General features: G+C 43.2%; 1 protein-coding gene across 9 annotated transcripts in view; it reads right to left on the bottom strand.

Annotated features, from left to right (window-relative positions):
- Positions 1–18,850, bottom strand: part of sema6e (sema domain, transmembrane domain (TM), and cytoplasmic domain, (semaphorin) 6E) — an 83,824-nt gene that overhangs the window by 16,711 nt on the left and 48,263 nt on the right. For all 9 annotated transcript variants that reach the window (XM_054780906.1, XM_054780914.1, XM_054780913.1 and 6 more), the window contains 2 exons: positions 15,658–15,765; positions 495–681 (listed from right to left, as the gene is read on the bottom strand). In XM_054780906.1, the coding sequence (XP_054636881.1) occupies positions 495–633 (139 nt within the window). In that variant the 5' untranslated portion in view covers positions 634–681; positions 15,658–15,765. The remainder of the gene's footprint in view (positions 1–494; positions 682–15,657; positions 15,766–18,850) is intronic.

The raw sequence follows: 18,850 nt of genomic DNA, 5'->3' as shown, positions 1-18,850 counted from the left end.
ATCCTCACGCTCGGGCCGAGGGGATGTTCTGATTGTCTCCTTCAACGATCACAGCTGCCATTTATCTGCCTCCCAGAGCCCAGAGAAGTGGGATAGTGCCGTAACTGCGTTGCTTTCACTTTCTTTTCTTGGCCACAAGACTATTCTTTCCCTTGTATGTTTATTTTTGTCAGTGTGTGTATCACTGCTTATTGATGACTCCAATTATTCATTTATACTCTTTTATTAACTACACTGACAGAAATAACATTTTATTAATCCTAGCTTCATGCTCTGTATGCTCTGTATTCTATAAGAACAAGACGAGTGCTCTCGATCGTGATGATAAATTACATTAATGTCGTGAAAACATGCTGTGTGTGAGGACATGCATGTGTGTGTCCGTGCACCAAGCAAGCAGACGCACGCTGACTAATTAGGCCTGTAAGCCGACGCATCCTGAAATCACGCCAGAGACCTGGCAGAGGGCATCGCCACGGCAACACTCAACTCACATTCTCGGCCCACCACGCTGAGGGGCTCCAGGTCTTGAGGGAAGGAGGCGGCGCCGCGGGACGGCTGCGGTAAGGAGGCGGCGACCGCTAGCAGCAGGGACGGCAGGAAGGCAAGGGGCAAGCACGGCGTCCGCCTCATTGTGGCCCAAAAGTGTCGACTCAGCAGGAACACATGGCCCCCTCCCACCTGACAGGAGACAAAAGGTGTCACAGTCATTATTTGTACTTGTGTACTGTGAACATGTTAGCAACACACTAATAGCATGCTTTGCGTGTTAAAAGGACAGTCGCAATGAGAAACAGGAAGTGCTCCCCTCACTCCTCCTCCTTGCACATCAATGGAGGAAGTGAGAAGTTGTTCAGAGGGAATTCTGACCAGAAGATTCCAGACTGGGGTTAGCTCACGCAAACAACACAAACCGGACGACTGCACAATGCGACATGTTGCAAGCTCGTCATGGATTTTTAATTAAAAAGTGACAAGGACGCGCTGATAAAAGCTAGAGTGGAGCGTGGGAACAACTTGTTCCCAAAGGAATGAGATGCACCAGCGGGATTCAAAAAGGAAACTTTGGCTCGAAGTTCAGTCGAGAATATCCTTTGAGCATTTATGGGTCTTGTTATAGCGAGCTAAACGTTTTAACAGATGGGCTGTGACTCAAATGGAGTACTTCCGTCAGTAAGTATACTGTGTACACTGTGTACTTAGCTCCTGAGGGGGTGATTTTGGAGTGTAGTGCTGTCCCACATCCATTACTGTCATTGTACACAATGATGATGGAGCATTATCGCCAACATTTGGAATGGCCCCTAAAATATCTGTCAACATTTTTTTCACTCCTTCTCCATCATAAAATCATTAAAAATGAAATTTTTATGACTTCTTTTATTTGAACGTGGGTATTATGACAGTTCACAGCATTTTTCCGTACTTCAGTGTAAACGCAGCGATGCACTCAAAAGACTGAAGGCTGAGTCCCAATTCTCCTTAAACCGAGAAGTGCTAAGGGGTGTGCAGCCCTAGAAAACAAGTGTGGTCGGGGATCAGACTTGAAATGAAGGGGTAGGCGGAGCTACAACACCCGTTGACAAGACAGCAGAGCGGAGACCGAAAGAAGCATATAAATGTAAGTAAGCAGGCACAATGATTGATTTTCACAGTAACGTCACTCATGTTTTATTAGATATTCCATCACGTAAATATTCCCCATGTTTGGAATTGTTGGTTGTCGCTAGTTCTGACGAGAACTAGATATAAAGAAAGATAGAAACAACATGGCCGTATGTGGACAGCGCACCACATTATCGAAGTTTATTCACCTTTTGGAATCTAACGTTGTGCCATCTATTTCTTTAACCATTAGTCTATTTTGGTTTTCAAAACACTATTACTATACTACTATTACTATTATTATTATTGTATTTCCAATGAGTGAATAGTTGTAGCCCACCAATCACGCATGCTGTATGTGTCATTGCTGAAGGAGATGCTGAGCCAACACACCACAAAGCACCCCAGGACCATTCAAAAGCTGCAATCCCAGTGTGGAAAAGTCAAATGCAACAAATTTCCATTGTGGACTTTCTTACAAAAGAATCTGAGGGAGAACATCAACAACAGGAGGAGAGCAAAGCCAAAACAGGGAGCTTCTGAAACCTAGAAATGATGCTTGATGAAGTTTGTTATATTGTTATTTCTATTTCACATGTATATTTGATAAGTCTTCTGTTGTTACAGTGCTGATTGTAAGCTGTTATTTATTCAAATTTGTTGTTTTGCAATAAATGTCACAGTTTGTAACTTTTTTTTGCCTTTTATGAAAAAGGTGTCCTGAGGTAGGCTTTATAACATTGAAACAACGTAGAAATGTATGCACCTTACTTTATGATAGGAAACATTTATTATGAACAATTTCATGATCTCGTCTGCCTTTGTCACAGCGAGCGAGCAGCGAAGGGTGATCATGTCATGAGAATACTTCTTCTGGAATATTCTGAAGCTGAGAGGACACAGAGGCCGTAGGCCAGAGGACATTGCGTCTCTCAAAGTGAGGATTAAAGTCTTAAAGAATGTCTTCTTGTTACAACTCTGAAAGCCTCTTTGGTCCGCTGTGGACATGAACTCGTCATTGTCTCTATCACGCTCCTCTGCAACGCGACGTTGTTTGATGCCCAGAGGAGAAATGTTTCATCAGGTTGAAAAGATACTGTAGTTCTTCATCGTGCACAACATCAAAACACAACAAACAGCATTCAGGAAGGGAGGTTATACAACATGAAATACTACGTTACATGCTACTTTAAAATACCACACTACATTACGTACATTACAACTCTACAATATTTTACACACTACGTTACATGCTACTTTAAAATACCACACTACATTACGTACATTACATCACTACAATATTTTACACACTACGTTACAATACTACTTTAAAATACCACACTACATTACGTACACTACAACACTACAATATTTTAAATACTACGTTACAATATTACATTAAAATACTACTCTACATTACATACATTACAACACTACAATATTTTACATACTACGTGACAATAGTACATTAAAATACTACACTACATTATGTACATTACATCACTACAATATTTTACATACTACGTGACAATACTACATTAAAATACTACACTACATTACATACTACATAAATGCTACAATACATTACATACTACATAAAAAAATGAAAACACTGCACTACATTGCATACTACATTAAAGCACTACACTAATTAGATATTACATGAAAATACGACATTAAATACTAAATTATAACACTATAGTATATTACACATTACATGAAAATATTACATAAATACTACATTAAAACATTACACTACATTGTATACCACATAAACATACTCCATGAATACGACATTACATGACATACTATGCACTACATTGGATACTACATGAAAATACCACAATAAATACGACATTAAAACACCACTACAGTACACTGTACATTACAGACTACATGAAAACAAATGAAATACTACTTTAAAATACCACAATTTCATAGTACATTACATTCTACATTAAAACACTACACTACATTAAATACTACATTACAACATTGCATGAAAATACTACACGAATACTATATTTAAACACTACACTACATAAGAATACTACATAAATACTACATTCAACACTAAACTACATTACATACTACATACTATAAAACTACATGAAAACACAGCATTACATTGTATACTACATTACATACTACATTAAAACACTACACTAAAATTGATGCTACATGAAAATATCACATTAAATACATTACATAGTACATTATATACTACATTAAAACACTGCAATGCATTACAGGCTACATTAAAATATTACTTTACAGACTACACTATCATTACATAGTACATTACGTACTACACTACATTACATACTACATGAAAACACATTAAATACTAAAATACCACTTCATCAAATTGCACATTACTTATTACATCAAAATTCTACATTGCATACTATATTAAAACACCACACTACATTACATACTACATTAAAACACTAGTACATTAACGCACATTACGTACTGCATAGGAAATATTTAAGTATGTCATGGGTGTGCATGATATGACATTTAAACGTGCTACGTTGTAGTATGTAAGGAACTGAGAATGTTTGCTTTGGTTCCTAATGAGCAGCACCTTGAGGACCCACATTGACCTATGACCTTTCCCATGCTTGTGTGTAGTACTGCAGAGGTGAGCGTTGCGAATGACTACATTCTGAATAAGAAGCAGTGCTTTGCAGTAAAATATGTCCAGTAGATTTTATGGTCTTGGCCCGGGACTGATGCAGTCATTAAGGTCCAATCAAAAGAACGTTAGCTCTGTAGGTGGGGGTATGGGTCTACTCCTTGCACCACCTTAGAAGGACGTTGGCCGAGCTCCAATCAGTCCTTCCTTGTACAGCCAAGCTAATGCTAAGCTAACAATGACACAGCAGATCTTGAGTTATGTGAAAACAAGCTCATGTGGACGCTAATGCATCAGCAGCAAAACAACACATGATGTCAATGTGGACGGCGGGACAGACGCTTCATTGTGAGCTTGCAGCCACAAAGCTGGCCCCCTGGCCCACGCTCATTGCAGTCTCATGACGGCCATCATGGTGTCTCGCTGAGCTACTGAGCCTGCGCTAGTGTCGCACATGCCACAGGAGAAACTTTGCTAATTAGATTTCCAGAGGCTGACCACGCCGACGCCCTGGCAGCAAATTGGAAATGGGATCAAGGAGCGCCGGGCAATAATTGGGAGCACAAATCCCTGCGGGACACGGCGGCGGACTGAGGGGTGTCAGGCGGGTGTCACGCGTCCCGCTGAGCTCCAATTACCAAGCCTTTCAAGGCGGCAGCCCATATCGACACCTGCACACTTCCCAAAACTTTTCACGTCTCCCAAATGGGAAAACATTCAGCATTCAGCTCACCTGGCTGAGCCGCCATGTTGGCTGAGTCCCAAAGAAGAAGACATTTCAAGCAGGATGGCTGAATACAAACATGTCAGCTGGGACGCCACTCCACTTTAGAAGGCTGAAGTGGGAAAAACAAAAACACTCGGGGGGATTTCCACGCCAACATTCTAAAAGGTCCATTAGCATTCCGACTTAAAGAGGAGTGACGGCAGGATTCTTTGCTATTTCCATGAAAAAGAAATCAATCCTCTTCCGTCTCTCGCTTATTTCACCACCCGTCTCCCCATCATGAATCTGCATGGTGCCATGATGGGTGGCTGAATGGCTGACAAGTGTCCATCGGCGGGTGGGGTGGTGCGGTGCCACTCAGGCGGCTCTCTCGGGAATGCCGCTTTAACCTTGGCGGTCATCCAGCTCACGCTGGTGACAGTCTGTCTCGTCGCCAAGTTCATCGAGTTCATCGATCTTCCGCTCGCGTCAGACTCGGCCCTGAAGCTTTGAGGCCGCCTTTGACTTCTGTGAGGGATCTTCAGAGGATTGACGGCCGAGGAGAAGAGACCCGACAGCCCGAGAAGACACGGCGATGACACTACACACCAACAAGAGGACGGAGGATTTCCGTGTTAACGGATCAAGTGTCAAGCTAACGTAGCCTTCATGGTAACCAGCAACGACCAGCTCGTTAAACACACTAATTAACTTTGATATATTTTGGATTAAAACTAGCTGCTAGCTAACTGCAGACGATAACGTTACTCGTTGGCAGGAAATCTTTAGAAGTCATCCATCATTTGTCTTCTTGTCAGGGAAAAAAATCCTAAAAGGTTGTGATGGAGGACGGATGAGCGTCTTCTCCATCCGACTGCCTCTTGTTAATTATTCACGTTGGCCTTGGGAGAGGCTAACCATTCCCGACCCTTGCCGCTCGCCATCACTCACAATACGCCAGGGTCCATTTGTAAAGCTCCCATCTAAGCAGGCGGTCTGAAATATGCTGCCGCCCCACCCCCCCAATCAATAATTCAGCATTCCAGTGAGGAACACCTGATACTTCAAGTCCGCATGAAAACTCCCACCAGCGTCTTTCCTTTGTTCTGGGATCAATGCTGAATGCTTTTCATGTCCTCCTTTCTATTTGTGTCAAGCGGAGTTTTGGACGGTTTATAAGAAGAGGGTCTGGTTCTGCTCGAGCTCCAAAAGAAAATCAGACGGTGGAGAAGCGTGCACACGAGCTAGTAGGCCACAGCCGTCACTTTATAGACTGATGAGACAGCTTGTGGGTAAAAGTTCTGTTGGGCCAAAATGTTCAATCCTGACCTGCCTCTAAAAGCAGCACCGCCAAAAACAGACGAGCTCAGCAACCTGTGACTGTTTGGACCGCTTTCAAAGCAGTATGACGTATGAAAGACCACATGAAGATCATCCATCTATGTGGACGTTCTTTGCAGCAACCAGCAGAAGGCGCAAGTCATTCTGTAGCGGTTCCCACCAATGCTAACGCTAAATAGACCTTTGCAGCAGGATGGGCTGCGATGTAAGCAGCAAGTGAAAGTGTCAGCTTACGAAATGTTGTGTTGGACAGGAGATAAAAACAAATAGAACATTTGTGGCGGTTTTTAGGAGATGCGATCAGTTAGCAGTGACATCATGGGCCAACCCCCAACAAATGCTTTGTTTCCAGAAGACAAGTGGACTTTAAGAGCCGTATTTGGCGACAAAGAGGTCCCTCGTTAAGACATGACCGCATGCTCCCCACTCAGATTAAACACTTCGTCACTGTCTGAGGGCCAACGCGCCGCGCATGTTTCCAATTACGCTCCAACCAGACAGCCGCTCGCAGGATGAAGTCGTCTAACGGGGACAGATCTTCCTCGAGGGACACACGGCGGCAGATGACCTTCTCTTGGCTCCTGATGATGACATCACCAAACAGCGGAGCGGTTAAAGGAGGACTTGGAGGAGGAGTTGAAGGCCGTCATCACGCGCGTGCGGTCAATCACTTTCATTAGCACTAATGACACACAAGATGCACGCCTGCAGCTTTCCATGCGCATTAATGAACCAACTAACTCCTTTACATCCCACTGACTGTCAGCTGGTCATTTTTCGTACGTTACACTCTCGAATCACTTTTAATGAAACGCTCTGGGGAGATACAAATGTGAAAAAATGCCGGACAAAAAAGAAGTTCCTCTCTCTCAACCCGACTGAGATGATGTCAGCTCCAGTTCTGACCCAGCAGCCAAACCAATTAGTTTCGGGCCATCTGTACCAGGCCGAGCCATCGAGCTGAGCCAGCTGTTGCTTTCGAGAGGATCATGAATGGAGAGATGTTTGAGCTTTGCATGGTGTTATCAGTCTGTGTGGTCCTGATTCTTTTCAAGGATGAGGAGGAAGATGAGGGAGCTGGCTCGCCTGGTTTGTTGTCTGGACCTTGGACCGATCAATACTGTGTAGCGAGCTGCTGGTGTCTCCTGTTACTGCCTCCCCTCAAGCCTGCTGGTCCACATGCCAGTTTGGACTTATCATGATGTCACACGGCCGAGACACTTCCATCTGTCAAACTGGACTTCCAATTTGGACCCGTTTGGACTCGGGTGTCCTCCTTCACAATGACCTTGAGTGTGAGACACTGAAGACATCATTCGGGAGAATCCTCTGGTGGGCCCTGTCTGGGAGGAGCTTGATTGACAGCTGAGGTAATGAGGGTCTCTCAGTCCCTGGCCATGTCTCACGTAGACGTCCCACAGTGTGAAGTGATTCCGAGGAAAAGACACCAAAAGACGGAGATAAAAGCTCACCATCCGATAGAACTAAAGTGTTCTCTTCATGTGGTCCACTGGGACCCACTCCTCTGACAAAAGTTCATTCACGTCTCTGAAGCCCGGTTCACCACGTCAGAACTGAACGGACCTGCTTTTGTGCAATGAAACAGCAATGATTCTGTTTGGTCTTCTGTCCATAAACAGCATTTTAATGAAGTCAATGCTGGAGTGTGACGTCACAGAACTTGAGTGGACCTCCCAGAACTTTCGCTGTAGAGAGGCTGCAGATTTCTTCAGATTTAATTGGACCTCTCAATGACGTGCTGCACCCTCTAATCAAAGCACGAGACTTCGAGCAGCACCGAAATAAACACTTAAATTATAAAACGTGTGGACACCAGAGGACATTGACCCGGAAAGTCCTGAGAGGACAACATGGGCTTGAGGTTCTGAGTCAAACAGAGCCAACAAATGCTTAAAATACTTCATGTTCTTATATCTACTATTTACTACTATACTACTGTTTAGCATTTTATACGTCCAGTTGGGGCTGCAACTAACAATTATTTTCTTAGTCGATTAATCCGAAGCTTGTTGTTTTGATTAATTGAGTAACCGGTTAGGCCCAAGAGGGACCAGCTGATGTGTGGGAATATCTTGTTTTGCCTAACACACAAAGACAATAGCTTACATGGATGACTATGGAAAATAAAAAAATATTCACATCTGAGAGGCTGAAATCAGACGATAGATGCATTTTTAAATAAAAAAAAACGATAGCTGTTGATTTATTGGATCATCGATTAATCACTGATTAATTATTGCAGCTCTTCTTTTAGTGATGGACAAATGAAGATGGACATTATTTGAAAAGCTGGGACCAAAAACAAAATGTTATTTATTTACCTGGACACAGGAACATAAACCAGGTGTCAGAGCCTGAACTTGAAAAATGCAACGAAATGTGTACCTGGCCAGTGGCCACTTTAGGTCACATGATGAGTCATTTCCTGCTATTTAACGTCAGCTAGCAGGTGGTCCCCATCTTTGAGACCAAAGAATAAGCTCCACTTTAACGAGATCCACGTCCAGTGAGACAAGTTCTGGTCTGGTTTGGATTAAGTCCAAACACTGAGTTGATTAACACATCCTCGTTAACACATGCTCGTTAAGTCATTATGCATGCAGACCATGTTGTTATGACACACCTGTGGACACACGGCAGCCATGTTTGTTGACATTGTAGACGCCTGATGATTTATTCATGACTCACTGTTGGGTATCACATGTAAACGTGCACACTGGAAACGTGCGCTGTCCCAAAGACAGTTGATCAGCAGATGTTGTGTGTTTTTGCTTGTAATATTCACATGTGTGTCTGTGTTTGTGGACGTGCGTGTGTGCGCGTGCAAAGCAGAGAAGTTGTCCTTCAGAAGGAGGATGAGCAAAACAAAGAATTCCCTCTTTGGAATTCTTTGCTCCCGGCATTGAGAGGAAATCGGAAGTAGTTGATTTTTTGGTGATGTTAACGTGTTGTTAGGAAGAGCTGAGGGAGCTTCATGACGTTCACACACTGTGGGAATGTTATTTCTTGTCCAGCCTCACAAGCTACTGCAGGAATGTTGGAATGCTGTGCTTTTTTTTGGTAAGATGTTGTCGCAATGCCTCTGCAATACCTCTAATTTCCTCAGGAGGCACCAGTGAGAAATCCAGCTACAACAGATGTTTCAAGTAAACAATAGAGCAGGGCTTCTCAAACCTTTTAGGGTTATGGACCTCCTAAAGGACGACCCCCTTATAAGGGATGATTTATATTTCAAACATTTCAAGATAAATGCTTCAGACCTGTTTAATAGAAGTTAAGTTAAAATTTTCACGTAACAAATCGCAAAGCTGAGAGAAAATGAACGGTCAGAAGACTGGAACAGTCCAAATGAAGCCACTTTGTTTTCAAAGCAGTTTGAAGCGTACTTAATTGGTTCAACTTTAACATAATGATAAGAATATAATTATTACTTGCTGCCTCTTATTAAAATGAGTGTCAGAAGAGAGCACATTGTAACAGTGTTAACGAAGCCTTGGCAAGCACTTGAAGTCACGTGACACATTTTGGCCTTCCGTCATTGTTCTCCATAAAAGCAAAGTGCATATAAATGTCCTCATATTTTATAAGCTTATTGGCTTTGACCTTTGCATCCCTTGATGAAGTGGATGGACTTGCGCCGTTACTTCATTCATTTATTGCAAAACAAAATTCCAATACCCCCAACCTATGCCTCGCAGGCCCCCGGGGGTGCCCGGACCCCCGTTTTAAAATCCCTGCAATGGAGGACATGTCTCTGTCTTTCTCCTGTGGCGCTCCACATGAATTCAAAGTGGAATATTTAGGAGGCAGGATGTTTATATTCGGAGGACACGTCCTAACAAGCAAAGCTGTCAAACATTTGAGCTAGCGTCGTTGGTGCGTGGACGCCGGCAGTGATGGCGGCGTGAGCCTCATGTCAATGTCAACATCTCTCAGCATCGCCAGCACCTCTGCTGCACACGCATGGACGGTCTGGCGGCTGGCGCAAGGTGGCGTCTCCGGTGCGCGCTGAAGTGTTTGCGCACGTGTGAGGATTACACGTCAACACGTGTTCTAAACGTCGCGAAAACAGGCTTGACAGGCCCGTCACCTCGCCAGCGCCATCTGCCTCCTCACTGACAAATTTGTCAGAGCAGACGTGCGCGTGGCCGTGCCCTCGCTTAACTTCCAGCCAGGGGGTGGGGGGGGGGGGTTTGGTTGGCAGGAAGGAGGAAACCAGGGCACGCAAAGACACTGACGGCCTGTGAGGTCAACTCAAGTTTAGCAGCTAGCAATGACACGCAAGGACTACCTCAGGTGCATCAACACCCCCAGTCTCATCTAGTGTGTCTTGTTTAGCTCTGAAGCCAGAAAACACACACACAAATAAAATATTCTAAAATATATATTCTAAAACAAGACCGTCATCCATGTCTATTGTTTTATTTGATCTGTGAAAGTCACATGACAACCAGTCAGTCATAGAAGACTAGTTTGTAAACAATTACCACAAGCTAATTATCGCTCCCTCGTTTTCAGACATTAATTAATGAATAATTAATAATATCTTTTGTGGTAGATTATGGTCTATTATTAGTCAAAACATATTGAAATGAAAGTGATATGTAGTATTCTGGTCACTAGGCGGCAGTAATGACACAAACCATTGAGATATTACCTTACATTACATTACCTTAACACTGCATGAAGTCATGAAGTCAGCCATGGCATGTCCCACATGACAGAGTGAAAAAAGTTCTCCTCCCAGTCCGTGTGGAAGTAGTATGTTTTTGGCTACTTAAGAAACAATAAATTCAAGGCTAACTGGTTAACTCCCTAGCTCGCTAGCTAGCAGCCGGTGTTATTTCATATCTACAGGGCTCTAATAATGTTGAAAGCCTTATTTACAAAGCCATAAACAGGTTTTCTATACTCTAACTACGTAACACTGAATCCTATATCGTGGAAATTAATTTACTGCGGTTGGTTGTCGAACCAATTAACCGCGATAAACAAGGAATGACTGTACGATTATTATGATAGATTATATCGTTTCTCATCGTTCATATAAAAGAGTTGTTCAGAAAACTCGACTCGTTTGTGAAAGTCACATCTCTATGGGTGAGCTGACGAGCGGAAAACAGCAGTTTGATATCAGTGGACAATAACGCAGCACATTTCACGCTGCACCAGCATTATAACGTTTGAAATAATTATTAACTACATTACCTATTACTCCCATATGACCCTATAACTGATATGTTTATACAGTATTTATAAAAATATACTGTTGTGTTAACTACGCTAACCATGCTGCTGAATGTGTGTACTGTACATTCAGCAGCATGGCTAATGTTCTTAAAGATGTACTGAGTGCCTCCTATGGCGCTGTTATTTATTAACTATGCGACATAGCGAGCCTCCTACAGTTCTTACAGTCACAACTTGTATTCTGGTGCACGTGGGCCGAGCGTGCATGTAGTCGAGGCGCCATAGCCGTTACTGTTACTGCTGTTCTGCTCTGCCGCCGTCGCTTGTGCACGTTTGGCTCCGCTAATTCGTCTGTTCGTGCTCGTTCTCTTTCTGGGTGGGCGGTTGTGACCATTTCACCGTGTGACGACCCTTTGTGTCAAATGGCCGTGACTGGCAGAACACATACCAAGCCTCCTCTGTACATTCCAACAAACGCCAAGCTAGCTAAAATGCTGGGCCTCTGTTCATTTCGAGTGACACGTGGGGTGGTGGTGGGGTAGACATCAGGGAGAGGAGAGGGTGTGTGAATAGAGCGCCAGTCTGAAGGCTACAAGCGTTAGCGTGACATGGAAGTGACATTTCTTGACTGCTTTCTGACATATGGATGAATGCTTTTGGAAAAAACCTTTCAACAACAAGAATGTGAAAAAGCAGGCGGTAGTTAGCACTTAACGAGGCCGCCGAACACTTCATACGCCCTCAACCCTACAGTGGACACTTTTACAGGACAGTGCTTTAAAGAGTCCCTGACAGGATTTATCAACATTGCTTAAGTATATTATGTATTGTTTTTAATTATGTTCTACATTGTTCGATTTGTTGAAAGCCACCCAAGACGAACTAGCTTGCAGCTCAACATCATTTCCAGAAATCACGTTAATGAGGGTAATACAGCTCAGCGAAAGCAGAGTAAACAAACACTTCTCAAGATAGTTTGTCGACTTGGTTCAGTATATTTTTCATCAAAATAGTAGACATGCCAAAACATTGTGTTGCTGCTGGATGTTCACGGTGTCCAAGTTATACTGTAAATTTGTTTTGTTTTCCAAAAGAGAAAGGTTTAAGACAACAATGCACTACTGCTTTGAAGGAACACTTTCTTTACAAGAAGCATTTGGCTTGAAAGTACAATATAAACGCATTTTGTAAAAGGATGCTATTCCGCTGGTACACAGGAAAAAAACAAGACAACGAAGAACGACCACGACGTCATGTTGGCACAAGAGAGTAAGTCATGTCTTGTTAACACTATTCCACGATAGCGACAAGGCTGCAAAGCATTATATATGTTATCTAAACATCTTTTCAAAGCGACATGTTTACTGTGGGGAGTGGCGGCAGCGCTGAACATTCATCCTCTAAGTGCGGCCACATGTACATTAAAACAGCTTATAAAAACGCCTTTAGGTTCATTAAGAAGCCCATTTAAAACAATAATTGAAGGATAACCAACTCCAGAGTAATTTACACTTTTGAAGGTGACCAATCATCATCTCCATGTCTTAAGGCTTAAGTCCATTCTCTGCAAGTTCTCTAATTCATCTCCAAATGTTTCTTCCTCCTCGAAAACGATTGACAAATATCTAAAATCTTCGCTATAATCACTGTAAACATCCTCTGTCTTGTACACGGCTGTGTTTGTGTAGCCAAGCATAGTACCCCCAGTACGTCACTTTCAGAAATGAGGCGGCGCTGCGAGCTAGTTCGTCATGGGTACCATGACGTATGAATGTAATTTCTGCTAATTTACCGTTCGCTTTTAACAAATAATCAAATCAATAAACAAATAAATCATGTTAGGGACCCTTTAAAATGAATGGAGGGGTGTTCCTCGTTCTGGTGAACTTTCACACACAAGTAGTGAAAAGTATTTGATCCCCTGCTGATTTACTAAGTTTACCCTCTTAGGGTCCATCATTTTATACTTTATACTAGACAGCATATAAAACATAACATGAAATAAAGGCTATAAATGAATTTGTGTTTGTTGAGTGAGGGATCAGAGAAACAGCCCCAAAGCAGAATGTTTCCACCGTGTTTGATAGGGATGGCGGTGTTAGGCCCATTTTCACTATTTCTTTCCCTCCAAACCAACCAGTCCACTTGATGCCAAAGAGCAGGCGTGTCAAACTCCATCAGCCAGGGGGCCAAAACTCAAAGCCGACCTTTGGTGGCGGGCCGAACAGGACAAACAGCCCCCACCTTTGTATCTTTTTCAACACTTAAGTATTTCTGCATATTGAAAGTATTAAAGAGCTTCTTGTCCTTTTACCCAACATAATTGGTGAATGGAGCACATTCATATGCATCATCAGTGCTCACACACACAGATGCTTGTTTGATGTTGGGAACATGACAGGACATGCCCCAATAATCCAGCATCCAAAATAGTAGTTAATATGCTCAGATTTTGAGAAAACGTCACATTAACGCTGACAAATAGATAAGTAAGCAGCCTACATATTTTTTGTCCCAGTTCCCCGCGTCTGCAGCGGTGGGATTGGAACATAGCAATATAATGCACCGCTGTGGATTTTCAGGCTGGGACAAAATGCGGACAGCTGGTGAATGTTTTCACTTTATGCATGTGGATGGACATTTTTTATTGATTTTTTTGTTAAATGTGCATTTTTTGAAATATTCGTGTTCGTTCATTCCTGCTTGAATGAATTTCTATTTCCTATAGCCTCCTTGGCTGTGAATGTATCCCGACTGCTGATTGGATAGGCCAGGAAAAGGGACAGGGAAATGGCTGCGGATATACGACTATGGTTGTTTTGGCGTGGTTGTTCGTTTCAATAAAGTGATTAATGATCAAGCACCTGCTCGTCATCCTCTCATGTCCAGGCAAAAGCTACAGTATTTTATATCAACACAAACACATCACAATCTGCAAGATGTGTAGAAGAGTTTAACGCTGTGGAATGGGCGGATTACATGTTTCCCAACATTTGCTGTAGTTAAAATGATCACTTTTGACTGTTTTATGCCTCTTTAAGGTGTTATTTCCTAATACGGGGTGTAATAGCTAAAGTGGTTTCGTTTCTAGTCGTGTACAGATAAATTATTGTTCAACACCAGGGGAGTAGTAGTTGTAAAAGGTCCTTCATCACACAGATCGTTGCAAGCACTGTTTGTTGAGGTCTGCAATGTGGGCCAACTCGTTATTATCATCCAAATAATTAGGTGGGCCAACTGAGCTTTACACGTATGCCATAGGGCTCTACATTGGTCTCATGTGACCACATCACATTCACCCAAGCCTTGTCCGAGTCATGCAGGTGTTGATTGTCAAACTTCAGACGGGCCTGTACATGTGTCTTCTTGAGCAGGGGGACCTTGCGGGCACTGCAGGACCTCAATTTATTCAAGCAAAGTGTGTTGCTAATACTTTTCTTGCTGACTGTGCTCCCAACTCCCTTGACATCGTGGATTAGCTCCTCCCTCGTCATTCCAGGCTGATGCCTCACCTTTCTCACAATCATTCAATTGATTATCTTCCATTTATGAATTATTGTGCATATTGTGTTCATTCTAGTCTTGTGCGGGTTTATAAATCTTGTCCCCGAGGCCCTCTGAGGACTATTTGATTTTGCCCATAGTGGTGGGGAAGTTTGAGTGGAACAAACTGGGTGACAGGTGTTTTGTCCACATAATGAGTTGTGATTAGGAGTACTTTCATGGACACATAACTGATTAGGGTCTGGTGGGTAGGGGATCGAATAGAAGTTAATGTATGGAGTGTATTTATGTAGAAGAATGAAGACTTTATTTTCTTCCACTTGACTGAACGTGAAAAAGTTAGCTCTGAGCCTCAGACGAGGCAGTAGATCTTGTTAAAGAAGAATAAAGTTCTTCTTTCTGTGTATGTCAAAATATGGAACTCGGATTGTACGGATTGTTAACGTTTCTTGGAATGCTCGTTCTTACGCTCCATCAAATGTAAAAAAGAGAGGATTTGTTTTCGTTGTTGATGAGCTGCCAGCTCGCAAATTGATTATTGATCAGTGTCGAGCAGCCAGCATCGCTGCAGGCTGAGCTCATTGATCCATTGATTGATGCTCAATACAGCGCAAACACTGCTGGCTGGAGAAGATGAAAGTTAACTTACTCTGTCGGGTCCAAACAGATCTCCGAAAAAGACCTCAGCTGTGGCTCACTGGTGGGCGGGCGGCGCTTTGATGAAGGGGCAGGGCAATGGGTTTACTCTTCAAACTTTCTGTGAAAGAAACAACAAAGACATGAGGACACATGACTCAGGAAGCGACAGTCCTCAGGGGCTCGTAGCGTTGGGGGCCTTGTTCTGTCCCCCATGGAGACATGGTGGAGTGGGGGTCACTCAGCTGTCACAACACCAAACCAGTGAGATGAGATTTCGACTCTGTCCACACAGAAACGCTCCTGCTTTTTGTTTTTTTTTTTTTTTTGGCGGGTTGAAAAAAAAATGGCGTCCATACAGTGTCGGATCAGCAAATAGTCACATCCACACAGGAAAGGGTTACAGACAGAACCATGTGACACACCCAAAAGAGAGAAGGACGCCTGTGCATAAAGTCTGTCCTCTTCTGTTTGTATGGCTTGTCTCGACTTACGACGAAGTGGAATTGCTTCTCCGAGCCACTTTGGCGTATAAGACAAAAAAAAACATCAGGACAACGTCAACTGGGACGTCATCATTTTTAGAAAGCAGCGGTTTGCTTGTCCAGACGGTAACTACAAGGTGGCGTTATACGATTTTTGAGTTATGACATTGCGCACCCCAGAACACCGTTGCCATGTTGGTGAAAGGCCGAAGGATAAAATACTTCAGTATGTCGACCTGAAAGCATTCCCGTCTGGACAGGCCCTTAAACTAAACGTGATCAAAGTGTGTACTAGAAAGGAAAGATTGAAAAAAAAAAAAAAAAAACCTTCTTGGTTATTTGTCGGGTCTGAACCGGCGCCTACACGCTTTGTGTTCACACTGCACACACACCAGATGTCCGCCATCTTTTTGGCCACCGTATGCGCCACGCCGTGCCACACACCCACGCTCGCGATAACGAGTGGGCGCCTATGCCCCAACTTGTTTTTACCACCAATAGAAGGCAGCAGAGAAGGCCGAGCACAGCATCGTCCTCAAAGGTTTTCCTTAACTTTGTCTTAACTTTGGATTACGTTATTAATTAGCACAAAACCAATTTTTCCAATAGGAAATCATGTAAATCCAATTAATCTCTTCCAGAAACCTAAAAATATGACCAAAAAGTTTTAAATGCAGAAAACAATGCAAAATGATGATAAAATTACAAATGGGTGGAATTTATTGCAGATACAGACTTCCGGTACATCTGGAAAAAATGACTTAGCTGTCGCACTGAATAAAAAAAGCAGGGAAAGAGAGTCACCAACGCGTAGGGTGCTTTGTTTGGGTACTCAATAGCACTGAATGATACATTACAGAGCAAACGGACTAGTTTGTGCAATACGTACAATACAGCACAAAAAGGCAGATAGTGTACAAAAACCTGAGGCAAAATGTTGGCAAAAACTGAATCACACAAAACCCGAGGTTTGACGGTATTTGATTTTATAACGTACATTTTTCTTCAACTTAGGGTGTACTCACACCATTTAACACCACAAGCACGGCACGTATAGCAAGTGTGAGCGCACTGATCCGTGTCAAGCACATGCGCAACGTAGCCGAGCCACAGAATGAATGCAATGCGATCGCTCCTCACAGGTTATTAATGATAACAGACATAATTCATAATAGAAATGAAATACAAGGACACAAAATAATCCAAAAGTCAACCCCAGAGCATGCTCTCTGACCTGTGACACATTGGTGTACCGAGTAAGCATGTGTCATTTAATTCATGACCACCGCGCGCAAAATAAAAAATCTGAAAAACTCTGAATAAGACTGGAAATAATCCACAAAGTCAGAGAAATTGCAGTAATGCAGCAGAATACAAGTGATGGGCAAGGAAACGTGTCGTAACATGAATGATCAGTGTGGCCGCAGGCCAGCGGGCGCCGGGAGAGTAAGGGGGAACCGAGCCCTCGTCCATCACGGTACGAATGGTCTATTGTCAGGACGCCCTGAATCACCAGGAGTGTCAGCATCAGCTGAGAAGGTTCTAGCACTACCTCCTGAAGGTCTGATTGGACAGTCAGAGCATGTGCACATCCAACTTTGGAGGTGTTAACCCCTGCCCCCTCACCTCAACACCCACCACGCCCCCACACACGTTAACAAAAAGTCTTCTTTCATTCACCCACACTTTCCCATCCACACTCCCACTGGTGGATATTTCCCATGAGGCCTTGCAGCGCTCAGTGATGGATGGACTCTGACCGCCTGCGTTGTGGGGGGTGTGGTGGGGGCGACTGGCTCCAGGAATTGAGGTATTAATAATGCAGGGTCCAAGCCTGTCATAGGCCCCATTAGCACGGAGGAGGCGGGAGGTCCATGGCTGATTGATTACTAATTAGATTAATTAGAATCTGTTAGACAAGGGAGGACACCGCGTCTGAAGGGGCGGTGGGGCGGAGTAGAGTAGTCCGCACAGGATGTTTAAAGACGCATTTTCCATCAGAAAAGAATAGTCATTTTACCTGACTTTTTTTTGGTTGTTTTTTTAAAAGATTTGCTAAATTTGAGGACTGTAAATGTAGCACACTTCAATATAATGATCAACACACAAACCTTGGACGGGGAACAGGAAGTGTAGTGGGATGTTTTATTGCATCCAAAGGAGAGTAGTGCTGTGTCTCAATTGGTGCACTTGCTTCCTTACACTTAGTCTTTTCAATGCATTCACACTGAGAAGTACAGCAAAAGGCAGTGTGCTGTCAGTATCTGAATGGTGCACTCTAAACACTCAAAAATGGTGACCAGTGATGGACACTTCCCACCCTCAATTGTCACCATGTTGGCTCCATAGCAGAAGGGGAGGGATTAATTGGAGTGGTTGCAATTCACCATTAAAAAGGAGAGATAAAGGTAAATATTGCGATGGTGATTTTTATAAGTGTTCAATGACACTAATTGACACTGTAAAAATTCACACGCTCAGGAACTAAGTACACAGTATGTTTACTGAAACGTACTGATGGAAGTATTCCCCTTGAGACACAGCCTGCACCAAGTGGTCAGTGAGATACTTTTCAACTTGGAAGCTTCATTACGTCATAACTTTGCTATAAAAATAATTTTATGTAGCAGACATGACTCACTTTGGCCTTCTGCTCCCTTTGGGACAATTTTTCATGAGAATGAGAATCAATTAGAGGCCATTAGCGTGGCGCACAGTGAT

Source organism: Dunckerocampus dactyliophorus, chromosome 7 (genome assembly GCF_027744805.1).
Source record: "Dunckerocampus dactyliophorus isolate RoL2022-P2 chromosome 7, RoL_Ddac_1.1, whole genome shotgun sequence".
Taxonomy (NCBI): Eukaryota; Metazoa; Chordata; class Actinopteri; order Syngnathiformes; family Syngnathidae; genus Dunckerocampus; species Dunckerocampus dactyliophorus.
This window is presented reverse-complemented; position numbering and strand designations above follow the sequence as displayed.